This window comes from Ursus maritimus, unplaced genomic scaffold (assembly GCF_017311325.1).
Source record: "Ursus maritimus isolate PB19 unplaced genomic scaffold, ASM1731132v1 scaffold_13, whole genome shotgun sequence".
NCBI classification, from domain to species: domain Eukaryota; kingdom Metazoa; phylum Chordata; class Mammalia; order Carnivora; family Ursidae; genus Ursus; species Ursus maritimus.
Window position 1 is genome coordinate 33,305,210 of NW_024423675.1, and position 17,323 is coordinate 33,322,532.

General features: G+C 42.8%; 1 protein-coding gene across 1 annotated transcript in view; it reads left to right on the top strand.

The window, feature by feature from the left end:
- The first annotated feature begins 7,105 nt into the window (after window positions 1-7,105).
- The window catches only part of RNF217 (ring finger protein 217), a 119,722-nt gene continuing 109,504 nt past the window's right edge, over window positions 7,106-17,323 (top strand). The window contains exon 1 of the mRNA XM_008691246.2: window positions 7,106-7,972. Within this exon, the coding sequence (XP_008689468.2) occupies window positions 7,106-7,972 (867 nt within the window). The remainder of the gene's footprint in view (window positions 7,973-17,323) is intronic.

A 17,323-nucleotide genomic window follows, 5' to 3' on the forward strand; every position in this document is an offset into this window, starting at 1 on the left:
CACCAGCTGTCCTCTCCCAGGGGGATTGTGTGACCCGTGCTTACTTCTCCCAGCAACCATGTGTGACGACGTAAATGGAATACTGCCAACCACAAAAGCTCACCAAGCCTTGGTGTCCAGGGTTTTTATTGGAAGTCAGCAATGTACACATGGCTAACCACCCATGTGATTAACCTTAGTTCCCAGCCCCTCCAGAGGTCAAATTGCTATCACATGACCCAAGGCCCCCACCATAAATAACACCATTCACATAGACTGTGTGGCATGGCCTAAGGACTCCAGGTAAACAAAGAGACTCATTTCCTGCAGACAGCACAGGAAGGTTACTCCTAGGAGCTGGGGCAGGGACCATTCTTTAGGCAAGGTTAATCCTTTACTACGTAAGTGTTTCTTGTAAATTTAAAGTTTAAGTTTCTAAGAGCTTAAGGTGCTTATCCTGTTGTTTTCCGCTCCTGCCTAAGGTTTTCCATCTGAGCTTCCAAGCTTTCTCAATGACACCAGGGTGTCTCAGTACTTTTTCGTGGTGTTCTTTAGGCACAAAGAAATCCCTAATAGTAATTAGGGCCAAACAACTTAACAGTAGTAGGTTGCATGGTGTCCAAGAGACGATGCTGTGATTCCCTGAAGAATTTTATTTTACTTTGTTTTTTTAAAGTAATCTCTACCCCCAATGTGGGGCTCGAACTCATGGCCCTGGGATCAGAGTCACATGCTCCACCAACTGAGCCAGCCAGGCGCCCCAAGAATTTTAAAATTCCACGGTGCCCCTAGGAGGTTGCCGCTGTGCCTCAGGGCCACTTGGCACATAATTTCAGAACCATAGTTCCACATCATGCTTAAGTCACTACAGAAGACTATTCGGACATTGTTTCTGTCCTTTAAAGATGTTTGGTTGAAAAGTAAATATGTGTCGAATACTAGCAACTGGGCTTCCATAGACAGGCAAGATATGCTCTGGACAGTTTCAAGTGTTTCACAGATGTCTTAAAGTTAATAATGAAGGAAAATTTGGGGAAAGGATTATTTTCTCCATTGAACAAATTAGTAAACTGAATTTTCCAGAGTTTGACATAGGGTCTAACAGACATTCAAAAAATGTTTCTTAAATTGAATTGTAACACGAATAGGAAAACTTGCTTACCTTACCTGTCACAAGTGTACGTGCAAATAACATCTGTTAATACCAAGCTTATTCCTCTGTTCATTAGGATGAAACAATTTCACACTTTAAAAAAAAAAATCTTCTTTTTCTCTCTTGTCCAATCTAAAAGCAACAATATTTTGGAAATTTCAGGAGGAGGAGAATTATAACATCAACCTTATACATAACTTCCATTATTTTTGTCCTTATTGTATAAAATGCATGCCTACCTAGTTGTAACTGTATCACACATTACATTTTTCTTTCACTTAACATAGTTTTGTAAGCACTTCTCATTGTTCTAAACAAACCTTCTCTGAATTACCTTTTACTTCTTCCCTAATTTGGAAGAGATTTCCTCTTGCTAAGAAAATCTCTACTCTTCAGAACTGAAAGTGTTGCTTTGTACGAGTGCATCTTTGGCTCTGTTACTTTGATGCTTGATTATCCTTTAGTTTGAACAAAATTATTTCCTTCACTGTGAATTACCTAGCAACGATGGTACTGGAAGAAAGAGATTTATCTTGCTCTTGCTTACCGAACCAATGAAGCATTCCAGTCTCAGGGCCAGGGAGGAGCCAGGCTGTAAATTTTTTTGACTTCTGTTATAAACAAAGCCTGTCAGGGGAAGGCTGTGACTTGACACCCTTTTTAGAAAGAGAAGCTGGGGAAAAGAGAGAACGTGCCTCTCTATTCATGTCACTATGTGCCTTGGGAAGAGGAGATTGGGGATTTCTATATGCAGAGCCTAGGCTGACATCTTTCTGGTAAACCAAAGCCATAATAGTGGAAACTTTGAGTTGCCTTTAAACCTCAAAGTCTTGGTGACTCCTTCAGTGAGGAGGGAACTGGTTCTCTGTCCGGGAAGGGTCAAGTTGTTAGTGGACCTCTTTTTGTCTTAATTTAAAGAGCTTCCATGGCATGGGTTGAGAGATGGGATTTCCTTGGCACAGTACTCATTTGGGAATGAGTTTCTGCACTCAAGTAAATGAACCTGTGTTTTGGAAATGAGGGATTGGCATGATGGATTTAGAGGTATTAATTATGGCTGAGTTTATCTTGAACATTTTTAGACCACTGTTGTCACTGGAAGAGGCAAAGAGGAAATTCAAAAATAAGATGAGGAAAGGAAGCTGTCAGAACCATAACTTCAGGAATAGAGAATCATATCGATGTACTGCTAAATTGTAAATATCTAAAGGGGAATCAACAGTTAATATTTGATCTCACCCTTTTTTATTTAAAGGAATGTACTCATTAATTAACAAGCAAGATATTATTTATAGCATTTTGAATTTTAAAAAATCTCCTTAGAATAGATAGGAGAGTAGATTCTCTCATAGCGTCATTATTGATGGGACTATAAATTGGTGCTAAGTTTCTGTGATAATATGCGCCAAGAGCCCCAAAAGTACATCTACCCTTTTCTGCAGCAATTTAATTTTTTGAGACTTCATGCTATGGTATATTAGGAATGTAATGTAAAGTTTATATGTTAATAGAAATAAGAAATATTAACATATATTAAGTGTTATATAGCTTTAAAAATTTTTTTAAAGATTTATTTATTTATTTTAGAGAGCGAGAGCTTGTGACCAGGGGGAGGGGCAGAGGAATAGGGAGAGAAGCAGACTGTCTGCCAAGTGGTGAGCCTGACTGATGCAGGGATCCAGAGATCATGACCTGAGCTGAAATCAAGAGATGGTCGCTTAACTGTCTGAGCCACCCAGGCACCCCCAAGTGTTATTTATCTTAAAGTCATAAATAATCTAATTTAAAAAATAAAATAGAATTGATTAAATACATTATGATGCAGGTATGTAGTAAAATTCTATATGGTCATGAATCATGATGATGTACAGATGTTTTAATTATATGGAAATATTCAGGGGTACCTGGGTGGCTCAGTTGGTTAAGCGTCTGCCTTCAGCTCAAGTCACGATCCCAGGATCCTGGGATGAAGCCTTGCATTGAGCTCCTTGCTCAGCAGGGAACCCGCTTCTCCCTCTGCCTGCCCTTCTCCCTGCTTGTGCTCTCTCTCTCTCTCTCTGAAAAATAAATAAATAAAATCTTAAAAAAAAAGAAAAAGAAAATATTCAGAATATATTACAAAGTGAAGAAAAAGCAGAAAAAGAGAATTTATCATTTAGTTATTTTTATACACACGGATGCAAACACTAGAACGAAATATCTCAATACAGGAGAGTAGTGTAAGGTTTTATTTTGGGTAGTAATAGCTAAAGTGCTTCCCCTTATTTCTTGCTCCCTGCCTTCCCTTCCTCCCTCCTTCCTTTCTTCCTTTTCTTCTTTCCTTCTTTGTTTCCTCCCTTTCCTCCTTTCCCCACCCTCCTTGTCCTCCTTTTTATTCTTGATTTTCTCTGTATTCCAAGCATTTAGGCTTTTATTTTATAAGTTGAAGGAATACACTGTTTTGTTTTATGTTTAACTTCATCTTATAAAAGCCTGCTATTTGGATTTAGGGAATTTAGGATGGAAAAAGAAAGAGAAACAACTGTGTCCCTTTCTTTTCTTCTTGATGGCCTCTCCCTTCATGTTCCAGGTTCACTTCCTCCATGGTTGAAGAGGAGAGAACAGGAAAGTGAGGACCAACATTCCACTGTGTCTTTCAGAAGCAGACCTAGAAGACTATTCCATCCTGTTCATTGCTCTTCAGGAAATGAATTTGTTTTGTTCTGTTTTTCAAGAATTATTTATATATTTGAGAGAGAATGAGAGAGAGCAAGCGGGTGTGAGGGGCAGAGGGAGAGGGAGAGAGAGTCTAGGCTGACTTCACGCTGAGTGCAGAGTCACATGGGAAAGGGGGCTTGATCTCAGGACACTGAGATCACCATCGGAGCCAAAACAGAGACTTGGGTGCTTAACTCACTGTGCCACTCAGACCCCCAGGAAATGAATTTGTTTTAAAACTTAAAAGATTTCTATTTCTTTTTGCCTGTTTGGATATTTGAAAGACTGGCAGAAAAACAAGTCAGGTATTTGCTGTATAATTATTTTGTGGTATTTAAATGTTAAGCATTTCTTCTCCACAACAGGCAAGAAGAAATCACTTTTGCCTTTAATGTGTAAAATTAAAACGATTCACAGCTTTTCTGATATCTCATAACATTTTTCTAATAAGTTAATAAATCTAGGCTTTTTAATGTTCGAATTAATGTCTGAATAAAAATCTTCAAGGGCACCAAAAATAAGTCACGTTTAAAGGCCAGGATAAGAAAAGTGGCAATAGAAAAAAATGTTTAATAATGATCTAAAGCAGCTGACTATGTCAATTCTCAAACTTGACATTGTCTCCAAATGTTAGTCTTGGTTTTAGGGAAGGTGCACAGCTCGTTGCAGGTTAGAAAATATTGAGAGTTCACACTGGTAGTGGCAGACAGTGCTTATGTTGTACGAACAACTGTATACAGCCTAATGCGAAGCAGACGGTCTGAGTTTTGAGAATATGAAGCTTGTGGTAGATAAGTGAAATTTATGCTATGGTAAGTATGTTTTCAACCAATCCTTTTTAAAGAGTGAATCCTGTCATCACAATCATTATAGGTGCTTCATGCATTTCATTTCAGGGGAAATTGATGGTCTGACTGGAATTTTAACTTTGCATTTTAACTCATTTTCATGCTGCCAGGGTCCCAGATTGAACACCAGGGAGGCTGAGCCCAGGATTTAGGCAAGTCTGAGTCTGTCTGGAGGGTGAAGATACAACATGCCATGGTTCTCTCTTCACAAAGATGGATGAATCCCATAGAAGTGAAGTCATGGCAAGGAGAAGGGCTGAGAGTTCTGGGGAGACTTCAGGATTTCTAGAAGTGACTTCTAGTTGGTTCAGTGGCAAGGAAAGCCACCGTCAGTGGACGGAAGTCTGGGGGATAAGGAACAAGGTGGTGGACACTGCAAGAACAAGTTCTTGGAACACCTATGACAAATATGTGTGGGGGTGGGGGTCCCAAAACTATGCAAGGACCTTAAGGTATTTGATTTCTATAGACACTGCGGAGTTATACTTTTTTATATTGGTTATTGTTACTGTAGTCTTACTGTTGTCACCTGGAAAGCACAGATTAGTTTCGTATCTCTTTTGAAAGAACAGAGGAGTAGTTATCAGATGGCAAACACAAAAGGCACAGTACAGGTAGGCTTCTTGTCCCTGTCTTTAGAACATTAAACACTAGAGGTATCATTTGGAGAAGAGAGCAGTTCACAAGAAACTAATTAGCCAAAATGGGGTGGGTGGGGGGGAATCCTTGAGTAACATTATTCTTCCAAATAAGAATTCTTCATTCTTGGGTCAGACTGATAAATGAGGTGGCATTTCGACTGATTGATTGGATTCATCCCTCCAGGGTGCCGCTGAGCTTCAGACACAAAGGATAGAAATGTGCTTGGATGTTGCCCTGCTTTCTTAGTATTGCACAGTCAGTTGCCTTTCTAGTATTTGTAACTGATTGGGAAAATATTTTAGAACAAACCAATAACAACTTCAAGATAAAAAATGCTACACACTTCACAACTCCTTCCTATTATACGAACGTGTAAATTGAATTCCCTTTAAAGATGCAAAAACAAGGGTTGGCTTCCCCAAAATGTTTTCATTGGCTTTAGGGAACTAAAACACACCAGTCTGGGTGACTAATACTTCCTGTAAAATAAAGATAGATCAACACATAATTAAATTCTGGCTGAAATGTAATTGTTGTCTTGGAAACAGTTTGGGGGATAAATACGGTTATGCTAATGGAACTAACTCCTCATGATTCCCACCAAGGATCTAGTTTAGTCGTTAGGCCAGGCCATCTTACTACCTCCTGTTATCTATTTTGTATTATTTAAAGGGTTAAAAAAAAAAGTTCCTAACAGAACACTGAAGAGGAGGGAAAAGGGATAAATCTTAAATTAGTTATTTGTCAGCTCTCAAAAGGATTCCCGTTGGAGGAGTAGGTTAAAAGTACCTTGGGCTCATCTGTGAGTTCCAAAGATCCTTCCCACCACAATAGGCAGAAAACAGAGTTAGCATATCCAACATTTTTAACGAATAATTCCTGGCGTTATTTCTCTGAACTCCCTCTTTGGAAGATTTAAAATTCGATGGCTCCAAGAGAAACCAAAATCCTAAGCGGCCAGTGTTTTCTAGCTTCTGCTCTGAGTATACAGTGATTTTGTAGGAAGTTCCACTTCGTGCGTAGCCTGAAAGGCAGCCTGCCTGCACTGGAGGGTTTTGTTGAGGCCGAGTGTGAACTCTGGGCGCGAGAGCGCTTCTCGGCTCTTAGATCACACCCACTCGGGTGTGCGTGTGAGTGAGTGCGCGGGTGCCTGCGCGCGTGTGTACGTGTGGGGAGGTGTGCGCCAAGGGGGTGGGGTGAGGGGGAGCGAGGAGGGCTCTAGGTGAAGCCGGAGCAGAGGGAGGTCGCCCGCTCCGGCCTCTCCCCCAGGGGCCCCGGTGGCTCGCTCGCGCTCCGGCTGCACCTCCCGGTGCGCGCCGCGGCGGCGCCACAGGCCCCTGGACCCTTCGACCAGCGCCCTCCGGCCGCCCGTCCCGCGCGGCCCTCAGCCGGGACCGGCTATGGCACGGGACTGACGGCCGCCTCCCCTCGCCGGACCCTCTGCCCCGCCCGGGGGCTCGCGGGGGCCCCGGCACCGCCCCGACCTGCATGAGGGGCGGGCGCGCCCGCGCCCGGAGCGAGCGGCCCTCGGCGCCCCCGAGGCGGTCCCCGGCCGCGCCGGAGGACGAGGAGGAGGAGCAGCGGACCGGGCCGGGCTCCCCGCCTGCCGCGGCCCGGGAGCACGGGCTCCCCGGAGGGAGCTCGGGGAGTCCCAGCCCCGGAGGAGGGACCCGGAAGCAGAAGCGGAGCCGCGAGTCGAGCCGAGCCGCTGCCCCCGCTGCCCGCCGGCGCCGGGTGGGGGTCCCGGCGGCTGGATGGGCAGCGGCGGCGCGGGCCGCGGGCGGCTATGGGCGAGGAGCAGAGCACGGTGAGCGGCGGCGGGCCCCAGGAGGCGCGGGCCCCCGCTGGCGGCGCCACGGGCCACCCCGAGCCCCCGAGGCCGCGGGGGGACAGCGCCGGGGATCCCGGGCCGCGCGCCGCCCCCGCGGAGCCGAGCGGCGGTGGCTGCGGAAGCGACTCGGGCTGCGCGGACACGAGCGCCCCGGAGCCCGAGAGGAGCCGGTGGGGCCCGGACGGGAGGAGCCGAGCGCCCGGGCAGCCCGCGGGACTGGCACTTACCGGGCCCCTCAACCCACAGACTTTGCAGCAGCAGCTGGAAGAGGAGGAGGAAGCTGGGGACCGAAACGAGGGAGGGGATGAACGGCAGGACGCGTCCCCAGGCGAGGAGCCGGAGCCCAGGACCCGCGTCGGGGCCGCGGACGAACTGGTCCTGGACGTGCTGGGTCAGCGGCGCCCAATCCCCGCCAAGAGGCAAGTTTTTTGCTCCGTGTTCTGCGTGGAGAATGACCTGCCCGAGGCCCCCACCGCGGAGCAGCTCTCGCCCCCCGTGTCTTCACCTCGGGCTCCGCCGGTGACGAACGCTCCCAGCACCCCCTCCTCCTTCCCCAGCCCCCGGCTGTCCCTCCCAACAGACCCCCTGTCCCCCGACGGCGGCAGCATCGAGCTGGAGTTCTACCTGGCGCCCGAGCCGTTCTCCGTGCCCAGCCTGTTGGGAGCTCCACCCTACTCTGATCTGGGTGGGGTAGGGGATCCCTATGTGCCCCTCATGGTGCTGATGTGCCGGGTGTGCCTGGAAGACAAGCCCATCAAGCCCTTGCCCTGCTGCAAGAAGGCCGTGTGCGAGGAGTGCCTCAAAGTCTACCTGAGCTCCCAGGTAACTTTCCCCCTTCTGCCCCCTCTTTCGTTCCCCATTCAGCGTTTCAAATCCCTGGCGAGGCAGTCCAGCTCGCCCGCTCCCAGCTCACAGGAAGAGGTGATGAGACACTCTTACCTAGGGCCTCTGTCCGACAGTTTCTCACATCTCACAGTTGTTTGTCGTTGTAATATTATTTAAGCGTGTTGACCTCACTGGCTAACTTGACTGGAATTTAACTCTGCACGAGCTTCAGGCTTTAGTGGGCAACCCGTGGAGGGAACGGGCTGCAGTGAATTGTCCTCTGCTTCTTTCTTTTACTGAACTGCAAGCAAGAGCTTGCTCAAAAAGGAGGGCAATGAGAGCGCCTCGTGAGCCTGTCTTCTGGAAACTAACAAATAGTGGGCACCAAATACTGTAAATTCCTATTGAGTTGGTGAGGAGAAGGGTTGGAATTAATATTTCAGGTCCATGATGACTGAATGTTTAATTTTGCTCCATTTATATATTCCAGAAAAGTTTTATTTATGTTTTCATTCATTCATTTATTCATTCATTCATTTATTCATTCCTTGGCCCTTGCCCACTTAGCAGTTTTCTTCTTCCACAGTAAAGTTGAAGTGCTTTTCCTCACTGAAGTTTTATGCCAGCACACTACTTTATTTCTTTAAGAGGGAACAAAACAGAGCAAAACAAAGCAAAGCAAGGCTAAGAGGTTTAACAAAACAAGCAGTGGTGAAACTTTCTTCCTCAGCTCCTATTTGAAAGCTTGTTTTTTTCTTGGAAAGCTTAGGAGTGCAACAGACTAGCTTTCCTTCACTGATGGTGAATGAGTTCCTCCAGCGTTTGCAGTCTCTTACGTTTCTGTCAGTGTTGTGCACAATCTAGAATGCCCTTTGATCTGGTGTTTGACTGTCCTAGGCCTATTCATCTTTCAAAACCCTGGCTGTTCAGGTGTCAGCATTTTTTTTTTTTTGTAAAGTCTTATCTCACCCTCCGGGCCACACTGCTTATATACTTTCCAAATACTTCTGCGTGTCTTGCATGCACGGAAGTTGTTCCTGATGTATTTGTTTGTTTTGCCAGACTGTACGGGCAGTGGCTGGTGTTTCATAGTTTTCTGTCCAGTCCCTTTCCCGTAACATTGGCTGAAGTGAACTGAACGGGATGCCACACGGTGCGGTTCCTCTGTGTTTGGTGGGTAATCCATGCTGGTGTCTAGACTGAAAGTGTGTACTGCGCCCGACCGAAAATGCAGAGGGAAACTTCGACAGAATGGAATGTTACACAAACAGTAACTTGGCCAAGATGGTTGAGATTATCCAAACGCCTGTAAGAGACTGATGTCTCTTTTATGCTTTATCCACAAACAGATACTTAAAACAGGAGGAATGTCTGCTCTCATTGTGGTAGTTTCTATGACATCACCGGCAAACAGATATTAGTGTCGTCTGTGTGCAGATCCCTGTGGTGGGATTCAGACATTCCCAAAATATGGGCCCTGCTCCAAGGAAGTCACTAGGAGAGGAGATGTGTACCCAAGAACAATACAAGGTAGCATGTAATGAGATGTCAATAGAGTCCCAATCCTTAAAGGCTGGGTACAAATGCAGTGGGTTTAGAAGTTCAAGGGAGGCAGTCCCTATGGGTCGGGGTATTCTGCGTTGCAGTTTGATTTCCTTGAGGTAGGCCCTTTCCCCAAAGCAGATTTTTTTTTTTTTTAATCTCCATAAGTTAGTTTTGGAAAGTCAATATTTGGGTCTCTAGTGGAAAAGAGAAGGAATGGGGAGTAGAGGGTGGCAGGGTGCTTGCGGTGTCATCATAATACATAACCACTAAAAACTCCTCTGAAGTGAGTCTGAAGTTTGTCTGTAGTAATTATATTGTATGAATGACCCTGATTTTTTTCCAAAGTATTGGACAGAACTTTCAATAAAGAAAAACATACTTTATTAAAAATAATAAACAAGAAAAATATGAGTCATGCAGGCCAGGCATACTCCTACCTCAGGGCTTTTGTATTTGTTGTTCCTTGTGCCTGGAATATCCCCCAAGATACCATTCCCTTTGCTTGCTAACTCCTCCCCCTTCTCTCTTTGGATCTCTATGCAAATGTCATCCAAATGGCCTTTACTGACCACTCTTTTTAAAGTTTAGCCTCACTCCACACTCCGATCTCCTTTTCTGCTTTTTATTTTCTTCATAGTGTTAACATACTCTATTATACTTAAAAAATTTATTTCCCTGAAGACAGGAATTTTCACATGATTTATTCACTGCTATATCTTTAGCACCTAGAATGCTGTTGGATATAGAACAGATGCTGAACTAGTAGTTATCGAATTTAGGAAGAGCTGAGTGACAGAGAGGATGAGATTATCCCTGGTAACCATGGCCAGACAGTGGTAGTCTGCTTGGGCATTAAATTCTACTCTGAGCTTCTTCATGTTTAAGATAAAAGGCAAAGTCTTAAAACAGACAAAAAGAATAGGTCTGCTAAGTTTGTTATTAAACTTAGAATTAAAGATATTTTTAGACAAACTTTTAGCTTATATGAAAATGGCATTTTTTTTTCCTCAGATGAATAATGCAGGCCTGTGGTTGTAATATTTCTGGTCTATATTAATTCTAAGATCCTTCTACTCAAAGGGTCTGTGTTTCCAAGGTCACTTAACCTCTCTATGCCTTCATTTCCTCATCAGTGAAATAGAGTTGCAGGCCATGATCTGCAATGACATACCAGTTCTAACAAACAAAATCAAACTACAGAGTTGTTTCGTTGCCTTACTGAGCCAGATCAAAAGGGCACAGTGAGTGCTTTTCTTCCCATTTTATAAGCTTTCTCTGGTTTGACAGGCTAAAATCTGTTAAGCCTGAGCTTGCAAGGTTCATAAGGCCTTTAAAAATAAAATGATATACTTGAAATAAAAAGTTATTAGTGACATTTTCCACCATTTTTTTGAATTTGTGTCATTTAAGAAAATAAAGGAGAGCCTCTATTAAGCATTTTATACAAACATTAAAAATTCATACTAAATCTGAGTTGGACTATTGCCTGGTTAAATTAATGTTCTTCTAAAAGGAGATGCTGAGTTCCTTGAAGGGAGGCACGAGCTTGGAAGGTAAGAACACTGATTTTTAGATGATGTCTTATTTCCGTGAGTGCCACCATGGGCTGAATATGTAACAAAGGCCGATGGGTAGATGTGGGCACTATTTCAGTACGGAAAAAGCAGATTAGCCTGTGACTTAAATACCTCCCTACTGTGCTTTAGAAATAATAGTTTTAATTTTCAGAACATAATTCTTCTCCAGTCATCGCGGCTGCCGGAAACCCTGCTTAGTGGAATGACTTTAATGTGCTGTATGTACCATCCACTTTTCACTTGCCATGGTGAAGGGGTGAGCTGATGAATTATAATCTTCGGCACTACGTAGGTGTTGACTCAGAGTCTCGAGAGCACTAGGACAGAGTGGAAGCTACAGTACTCTATATTGCCTGGGTACGTGAATTGTCGACATACACATTTTCGCAGTATTTCCCAGTGACCTCTGGCTAAAGCACACAGTCCCGGGGATGCCTGTAGTCTCCTGCAGGTCACTGAGCCATTGTAAATATTGACCTTCTCAGCTGGTTTGGCCTCTACCACATCTTCCTAGGAGGAAAGATTGTTGCCTTCTTTGTTTCAGAGAATGGTATGGTGCTTATTTCAGAAATCCTCCATTGATATCTTTCCTCTGTGATTTGGGTTTTAGACAGGAAAATCTGTTATAATATGAAGTATTAATAATCAGCTCTTTAGATAATGGAGAGGATTGGGCATACAAGGGACTGTCTAAAGGTACCAGCTGTCGTGACTTTCATCACTCTGCTTCAAAGTGCTCCCAGCTGGCAGATGCATGTAAGTTGGAATGTATACACCTGTCAAATGAGTATTAATAGAGACAAGCAACACATTTCTTCTACAGATTGTGAACAAAACAGCTGCTAGATGGTAATGTCTTAAAATGGCAGTCGACTATAGTCACCCTAGAATCAGTGACCTAAGGGTGACATCTTATGTATCCTATTATTAAACTCTGAGTCATGCAGACCTTTACGGTTACAAGTGTAACCTACTTTTTTTCCCTTTAAATCTTAAACCAGCCTGTATATTTTTAGAAACTAACGTGTTCAAGATGGAGTTTGAACGCAGCTACCTTCACACAGGTGAATTTACAGATCCTGTCATGCCAGGTGTGATTTTGATAGTCCTGAAAATGTGAAGAATAATGAGACTGAAATCTGTTAACTCACTCTACACATTCAAAAAGTGGGGGTTGAGGCCTATGTAAACTCGGGTTTTTGTTCGCAGAATTTGTGTGTGTGTGCTCACACGTGGATTCGAAGGGTACGATCACATTTGCTTTTACAACTTGCTTCTTATTTCTCTCTTCTCCTTAATAATATGTCTCTAATAACGTCTTCATTTCTCTGTAGTAATCTCTTTTTTCTTTTACCTTTCAAAATCTGGTTGTAACTGGCATTTGCCTTCTGCAGAGGAATATCCTGTTGAGCCTGCGCCGTGCGCCAGCAGGGCCTAGTCTGTGTGCTGCCTGGGTGTTTCCCTTCCCGTCTCTTCCAGCTGTCTGGGGACGAGGCTGTGAAGAGACACCGGCATTGTCCTCCACTGCCTCAGAGATCTCAAATAACATGACGGGTAGTACTACTTACCCAAGGCGTCAGTTGAAACCTTTAGAGTGGTGATTTTTTATTTATTTATTTATTTTTTACTTTCTAGAGTAGAGCTCAGCTTTTATACTGGAAGGCTCTTCCTTATTGCTGATGTGAGAGAGAGAAAAAGAAGAGCATTAGGACTTAAGCTCCCAGCTTTTTATTAAGAGTTCGTCATGGGCACTGTCGACAGACACCTGAGTGGTAATTTCTTATAATTAATGTATTCATGTATTAGTGTACCATTTATGCATATAACAAACATCTCTTGGGTACCAGTAGGCCATGAGATACTCTATAAATGCATTAAATTCCCTCAAGGAGCCATCTTAGAGACTTTTAAATTATGCGCAGTATTTTTTCCCAGCTTTATCTGGTGGTATAAATAAGCTTTTAAGTTTCCAGATGACTGTGGGTCCCTTTTTCTCTTCTTACTTTTTGGATTTTATTAAACCAATTCTGGAACACCTGCTTACCATTTAGTAAACACATTATAATTCCTCCTATTATGTTTAATCTAGAGTAATAAATTCATCCATTATTTATTTCTTAATATACATATTTCTTAGAGCTCTAATTGTTGGAAATAGAATATTATTAAATAGCTTGCTCCTTCCAAAATATTTATTACCTTTACTTAAAAGAAAACATAATTTTCCTAAATTTGTTTTGGATCATTCATGACATTATGGCAAATCTTTAAATTTATAATATTTTAAAATTCCTTTATTTTGTTCACATTCACTTTGTCAGAGGAGTTTCACATGATAAACTAAATGAACATTCCCAAATCAAATTATGTCTTAAAATAAAAATTCAGTGCCTACAGGAAATAATTCCTGAAGTATGTCATTCTCTTTCCGCTTTATCAGTACTATTTGCCACATCAATTTTGGGGTAATTACCCTTGAGTTTTTAAGTTTCCACAAATAATAAGAACAACCATTTATTGAACATCTGTGTTTTAAGTACCTTATACATATTTTATTATTTAATTTTAAGTCACTTATATGTTGAATACCTATTATATACCAGGCACTGTTGTAGGTGATGGGGATTCAGAGAACTAAAACAGATAAAGTTCCTGGCTTCATGGACTTTATAAACTAGGCTGGGGGAGAGAGACAATAAAATAAATAATTTAGTATATTAGGGGATAATAAGGGCTATGGGGAAAGAGACAATAGAAGGGTGATAAGAAATAGTGGGGAGGAGTTCGTTCTTCATATATTTACAATTGGGGGGGATAGTCGTTAGGGAGAGTTTTACAAGGTGGCCTCTGAGTAGAGATCTTCATGATGGCAGTAAGGGAACAAACCATGAGGATATTTGAGGAAATAGTATAAAGTTCCAGAGACCGGGACATGCTTGGGGGTGGTTCAGGAATGGGAAAGGGGTCCATGTGGCTGAAGCATAGGGAATGGGATGGGAGTGATAAGAAAAAACAGCAGAAGTGGGATAGCTGGTCAGACCATAGAGAATTTGCCTTTCCTTTGAGTGAGATAAGACTGTCTAAGAAGATTTTGAGCTAACCACGTATAACTTAACCTTTTAAAGAGATTTACTGTGGCTCTTGTAGGGAATATTCTATAGGAGTCAAGAGTGGAAGTTAAAAAGTCAGAAGACTATGGTAGTAATCCAGAGAGATGGTATAGTTCAGAGTAGGGTGATAGAGGTGAATATGACTGGAGCTGGTTGAATTTTGAATATATTGTGAAAATAGAGCTGATAGAATTTGCTGATGATTGAGTGTGGGACGAGAGAAAAAGAGCCAAGGATGACTCAGGTTTTGAGCCAAAGCAATTAGAAGAATGGGGTTGCCATTTAATACAATGAGGAATACTGTAGGAAGACTAGGTTTAGGGAGAATTAGGAGTTCGTGCTAAGTTTGAAAAGCTGTTTAGACATTCATGAAGGGGTGTTGAGTACGCATTTGGCGTCTGGAATTCAGAGGAGAGATCTGAGCAAAAGATATACATTTGAACATTCGGGGCATGTAGATGATATTTAAAGCCATGAGACTAGATGAGGTCACCTGGGGAGTGATAGTAGATAGAGAAGGAGGGCTGAGTCTGGGCACAGACTGATATGAAACCCCAGACATGTGAAAGAACCAGGAAGGATTCTAAAAGGGAGTGGGCCAGTTGGGCAAGAAGAGAACCAAGGTAGAGTGGTTACCCAGAAGCAAACCAATATGGTGCTTTAAAAAGGAAGGAGTCATCATCTTTGTCTAATGCTTCTGATAATTTCAGCAGGATGAGGGTTGAAATTGACCACTGATTTCCCCGACAAGGAGGTTATTTGCAACCATGAACAGTACTGTTTTCATTGGCCCTGGTGGGGTTGGCTTTCTGATTAGAGTGTGTTTGAGAAAATAGGAACAGCTCCATTTCTCTGCTGCAGGTAGTGGAATGCTATACAGTAAAACTCAAGGTTAGAGAGATTGAATAACTTGCCTTAAATCACATAGCTGAGAAATGGTGGAAGTGGGATTTAAATTCAGGTCCATTTGGCTCTACAACCCATGACCTTTTTACATTATTTACGTTTATTATCTTATTTGTAACCTAAATGTATTTGCTTTATTTTTCCTTTAAATTTATATCTGTATTGTACAAAATCACAAGGCTTCTAGTCCAAGAAGGGGAAGAAACTTAATTACATGTTTTGAGGAAGTGGAGGACTCTTGCCCAGGTCCAGAGATGGATTCCTACCAAACCTAGTCTTATGTTCATGTAAGAAAATCAAGAGAAATTGAGTTAAGAAAAGCTGTAATTTGACTTACTGTCAAGTCTTAACGGCAACATACTCACCTGTTTTCTTCCTAGCTCTCTGGCCATTCCTTTTGCTTCCATTTGAGCTTTCTCTTGTATTACCATCTTTTAATGTTGGTGTCTGCCTCATCCTATCCTAACCCCTCTCTGTCACACTATCTACTCTTAGTCGAATGAGCTCATCCACTCTTTCAAGTAACACCTGTGTGCTCTTGATTTTCCAAATCTAGCCCGGCTCTAGCCCGGATCAGTCTACTCACCTTCAGCACCATATAGCCGTCTCTCTCCTGCACATTTCCACTTGCATGTCCCACCCACGGCCACCTTAAACTTCTCAAAACTACGTCTCCCTTTTCTCATCTTCCTTCCCTCACCCTGGAAACCCTGCTCCTCCTTCAGGGTTCCCCTTTTCCATCAGTTGTACCAGGTCAGAAACTTGGGAGCATCATTGAGTTCTTCCTCTCCCTCACCTCTCACGCCTAATTAATCATCAAGTCCTCTCAATTTTACTTCCTAAAAATATTTTTATCCTTTTTTCTACTTTTCTCCATTTCTCCTGACATTTCTCTGCTGAGGCCTCCACCACTTCTGTCCTGGATTCCAGTAGAAGCTTCTCACTTGGTCCCAGTGCTCCAATCTTGACTGCTTCCAATCTGTTCTCCACACTATAGCCAGAGGGTTTTTATAAGATGTGCTACTGGTCTTGGCACTCCCCTTGTTAGCCTTTCAGTGCCTGCCTCTTGCTTTTAGAACAGAATCTAAACAGAGTTTACATGTGCCTTGAGTGCTTAAACTCCTGTTTACCAGTCCCCCCTAAGCCTACACCCATGTAAAACTTCGTTTTGTTCCTTGAACACTCTGTGACTCTCTTAATTATGAGCCTTTACCTTTAATGACATGAGATTCTGTCTTAGGGGGGATCCACTTTTTTCCTTATTCCCCCAATTCTGTTTACCTTTCACACTTACTGATTCTTCTAGTCTCAGCTTAGACATCTCTTCCTTTGGGGATTCTTCTGGACTCCTTCTATCTGGATTAAGCATCGTTTCAATATTTGACAACCCTCTGTACTTATGGTAAGATTCTTATTTTACTGCATTTAAATTGCCCATTTCCTGTTCTATGTTCCATTAGACTGTAAAGCTTGATGTATGTAGTCTTTTTTGCTGATTAATTTCTTAGATCTTGGCATGTTGGAGGCATGAAATGAATATCTGTGGAGTGGACTTATTTATTTACTCCATAAATAATTAATACACTGGAGGCTTGTGTCAATATATGAAATATTGCAATAGATAGCTAAAATGATATTTTAAAATGAACTCTCGGTATTTCATTATCTTGCTTAAAAACCTGGAAGAGCTTCCTTCCCATTGCTCTTCCAGTTCATAACACTGCTGCTGAGGTTTTGCCTCTGCTCTGCCCATCAAGTGTCTTCTCCCTTCCAGCTCCCCCCTCCCCTTCTCCCTGCAGCGAGTGAATTTCTCCTTGTCCTTCAGAGCTCAGCCTTCCTTAAATCTCCAGACTGAATCAGTCTGCTGTTAATGCTTTTAGAGTCCTTTTCCCTCTGCTGCCATTGTATTTTAATCCCCTTTTGTAATTATATGTATAAGTGATGATTTGATGTTTGGTTAATTTTCTGCCCCCAACACCCCTATTCTGTGAGCTATGTTTACAACTAGCACTTAGCACAGAGCCCAGGATACAGTGGGTGCTCAATAAATATTTGTTAAAAGGCTGAATGAATGATTGAAAGTAAATTATAATATATGTGGGTTGGTGGAAAAATAAGGTAACTATTTGAACCTGAATTTTTGGTATCTTACTCCATGGTATGTTTAAACTTTGAGTGCAGTGGCATGCTATGGCCTGAGTCTATCCTGA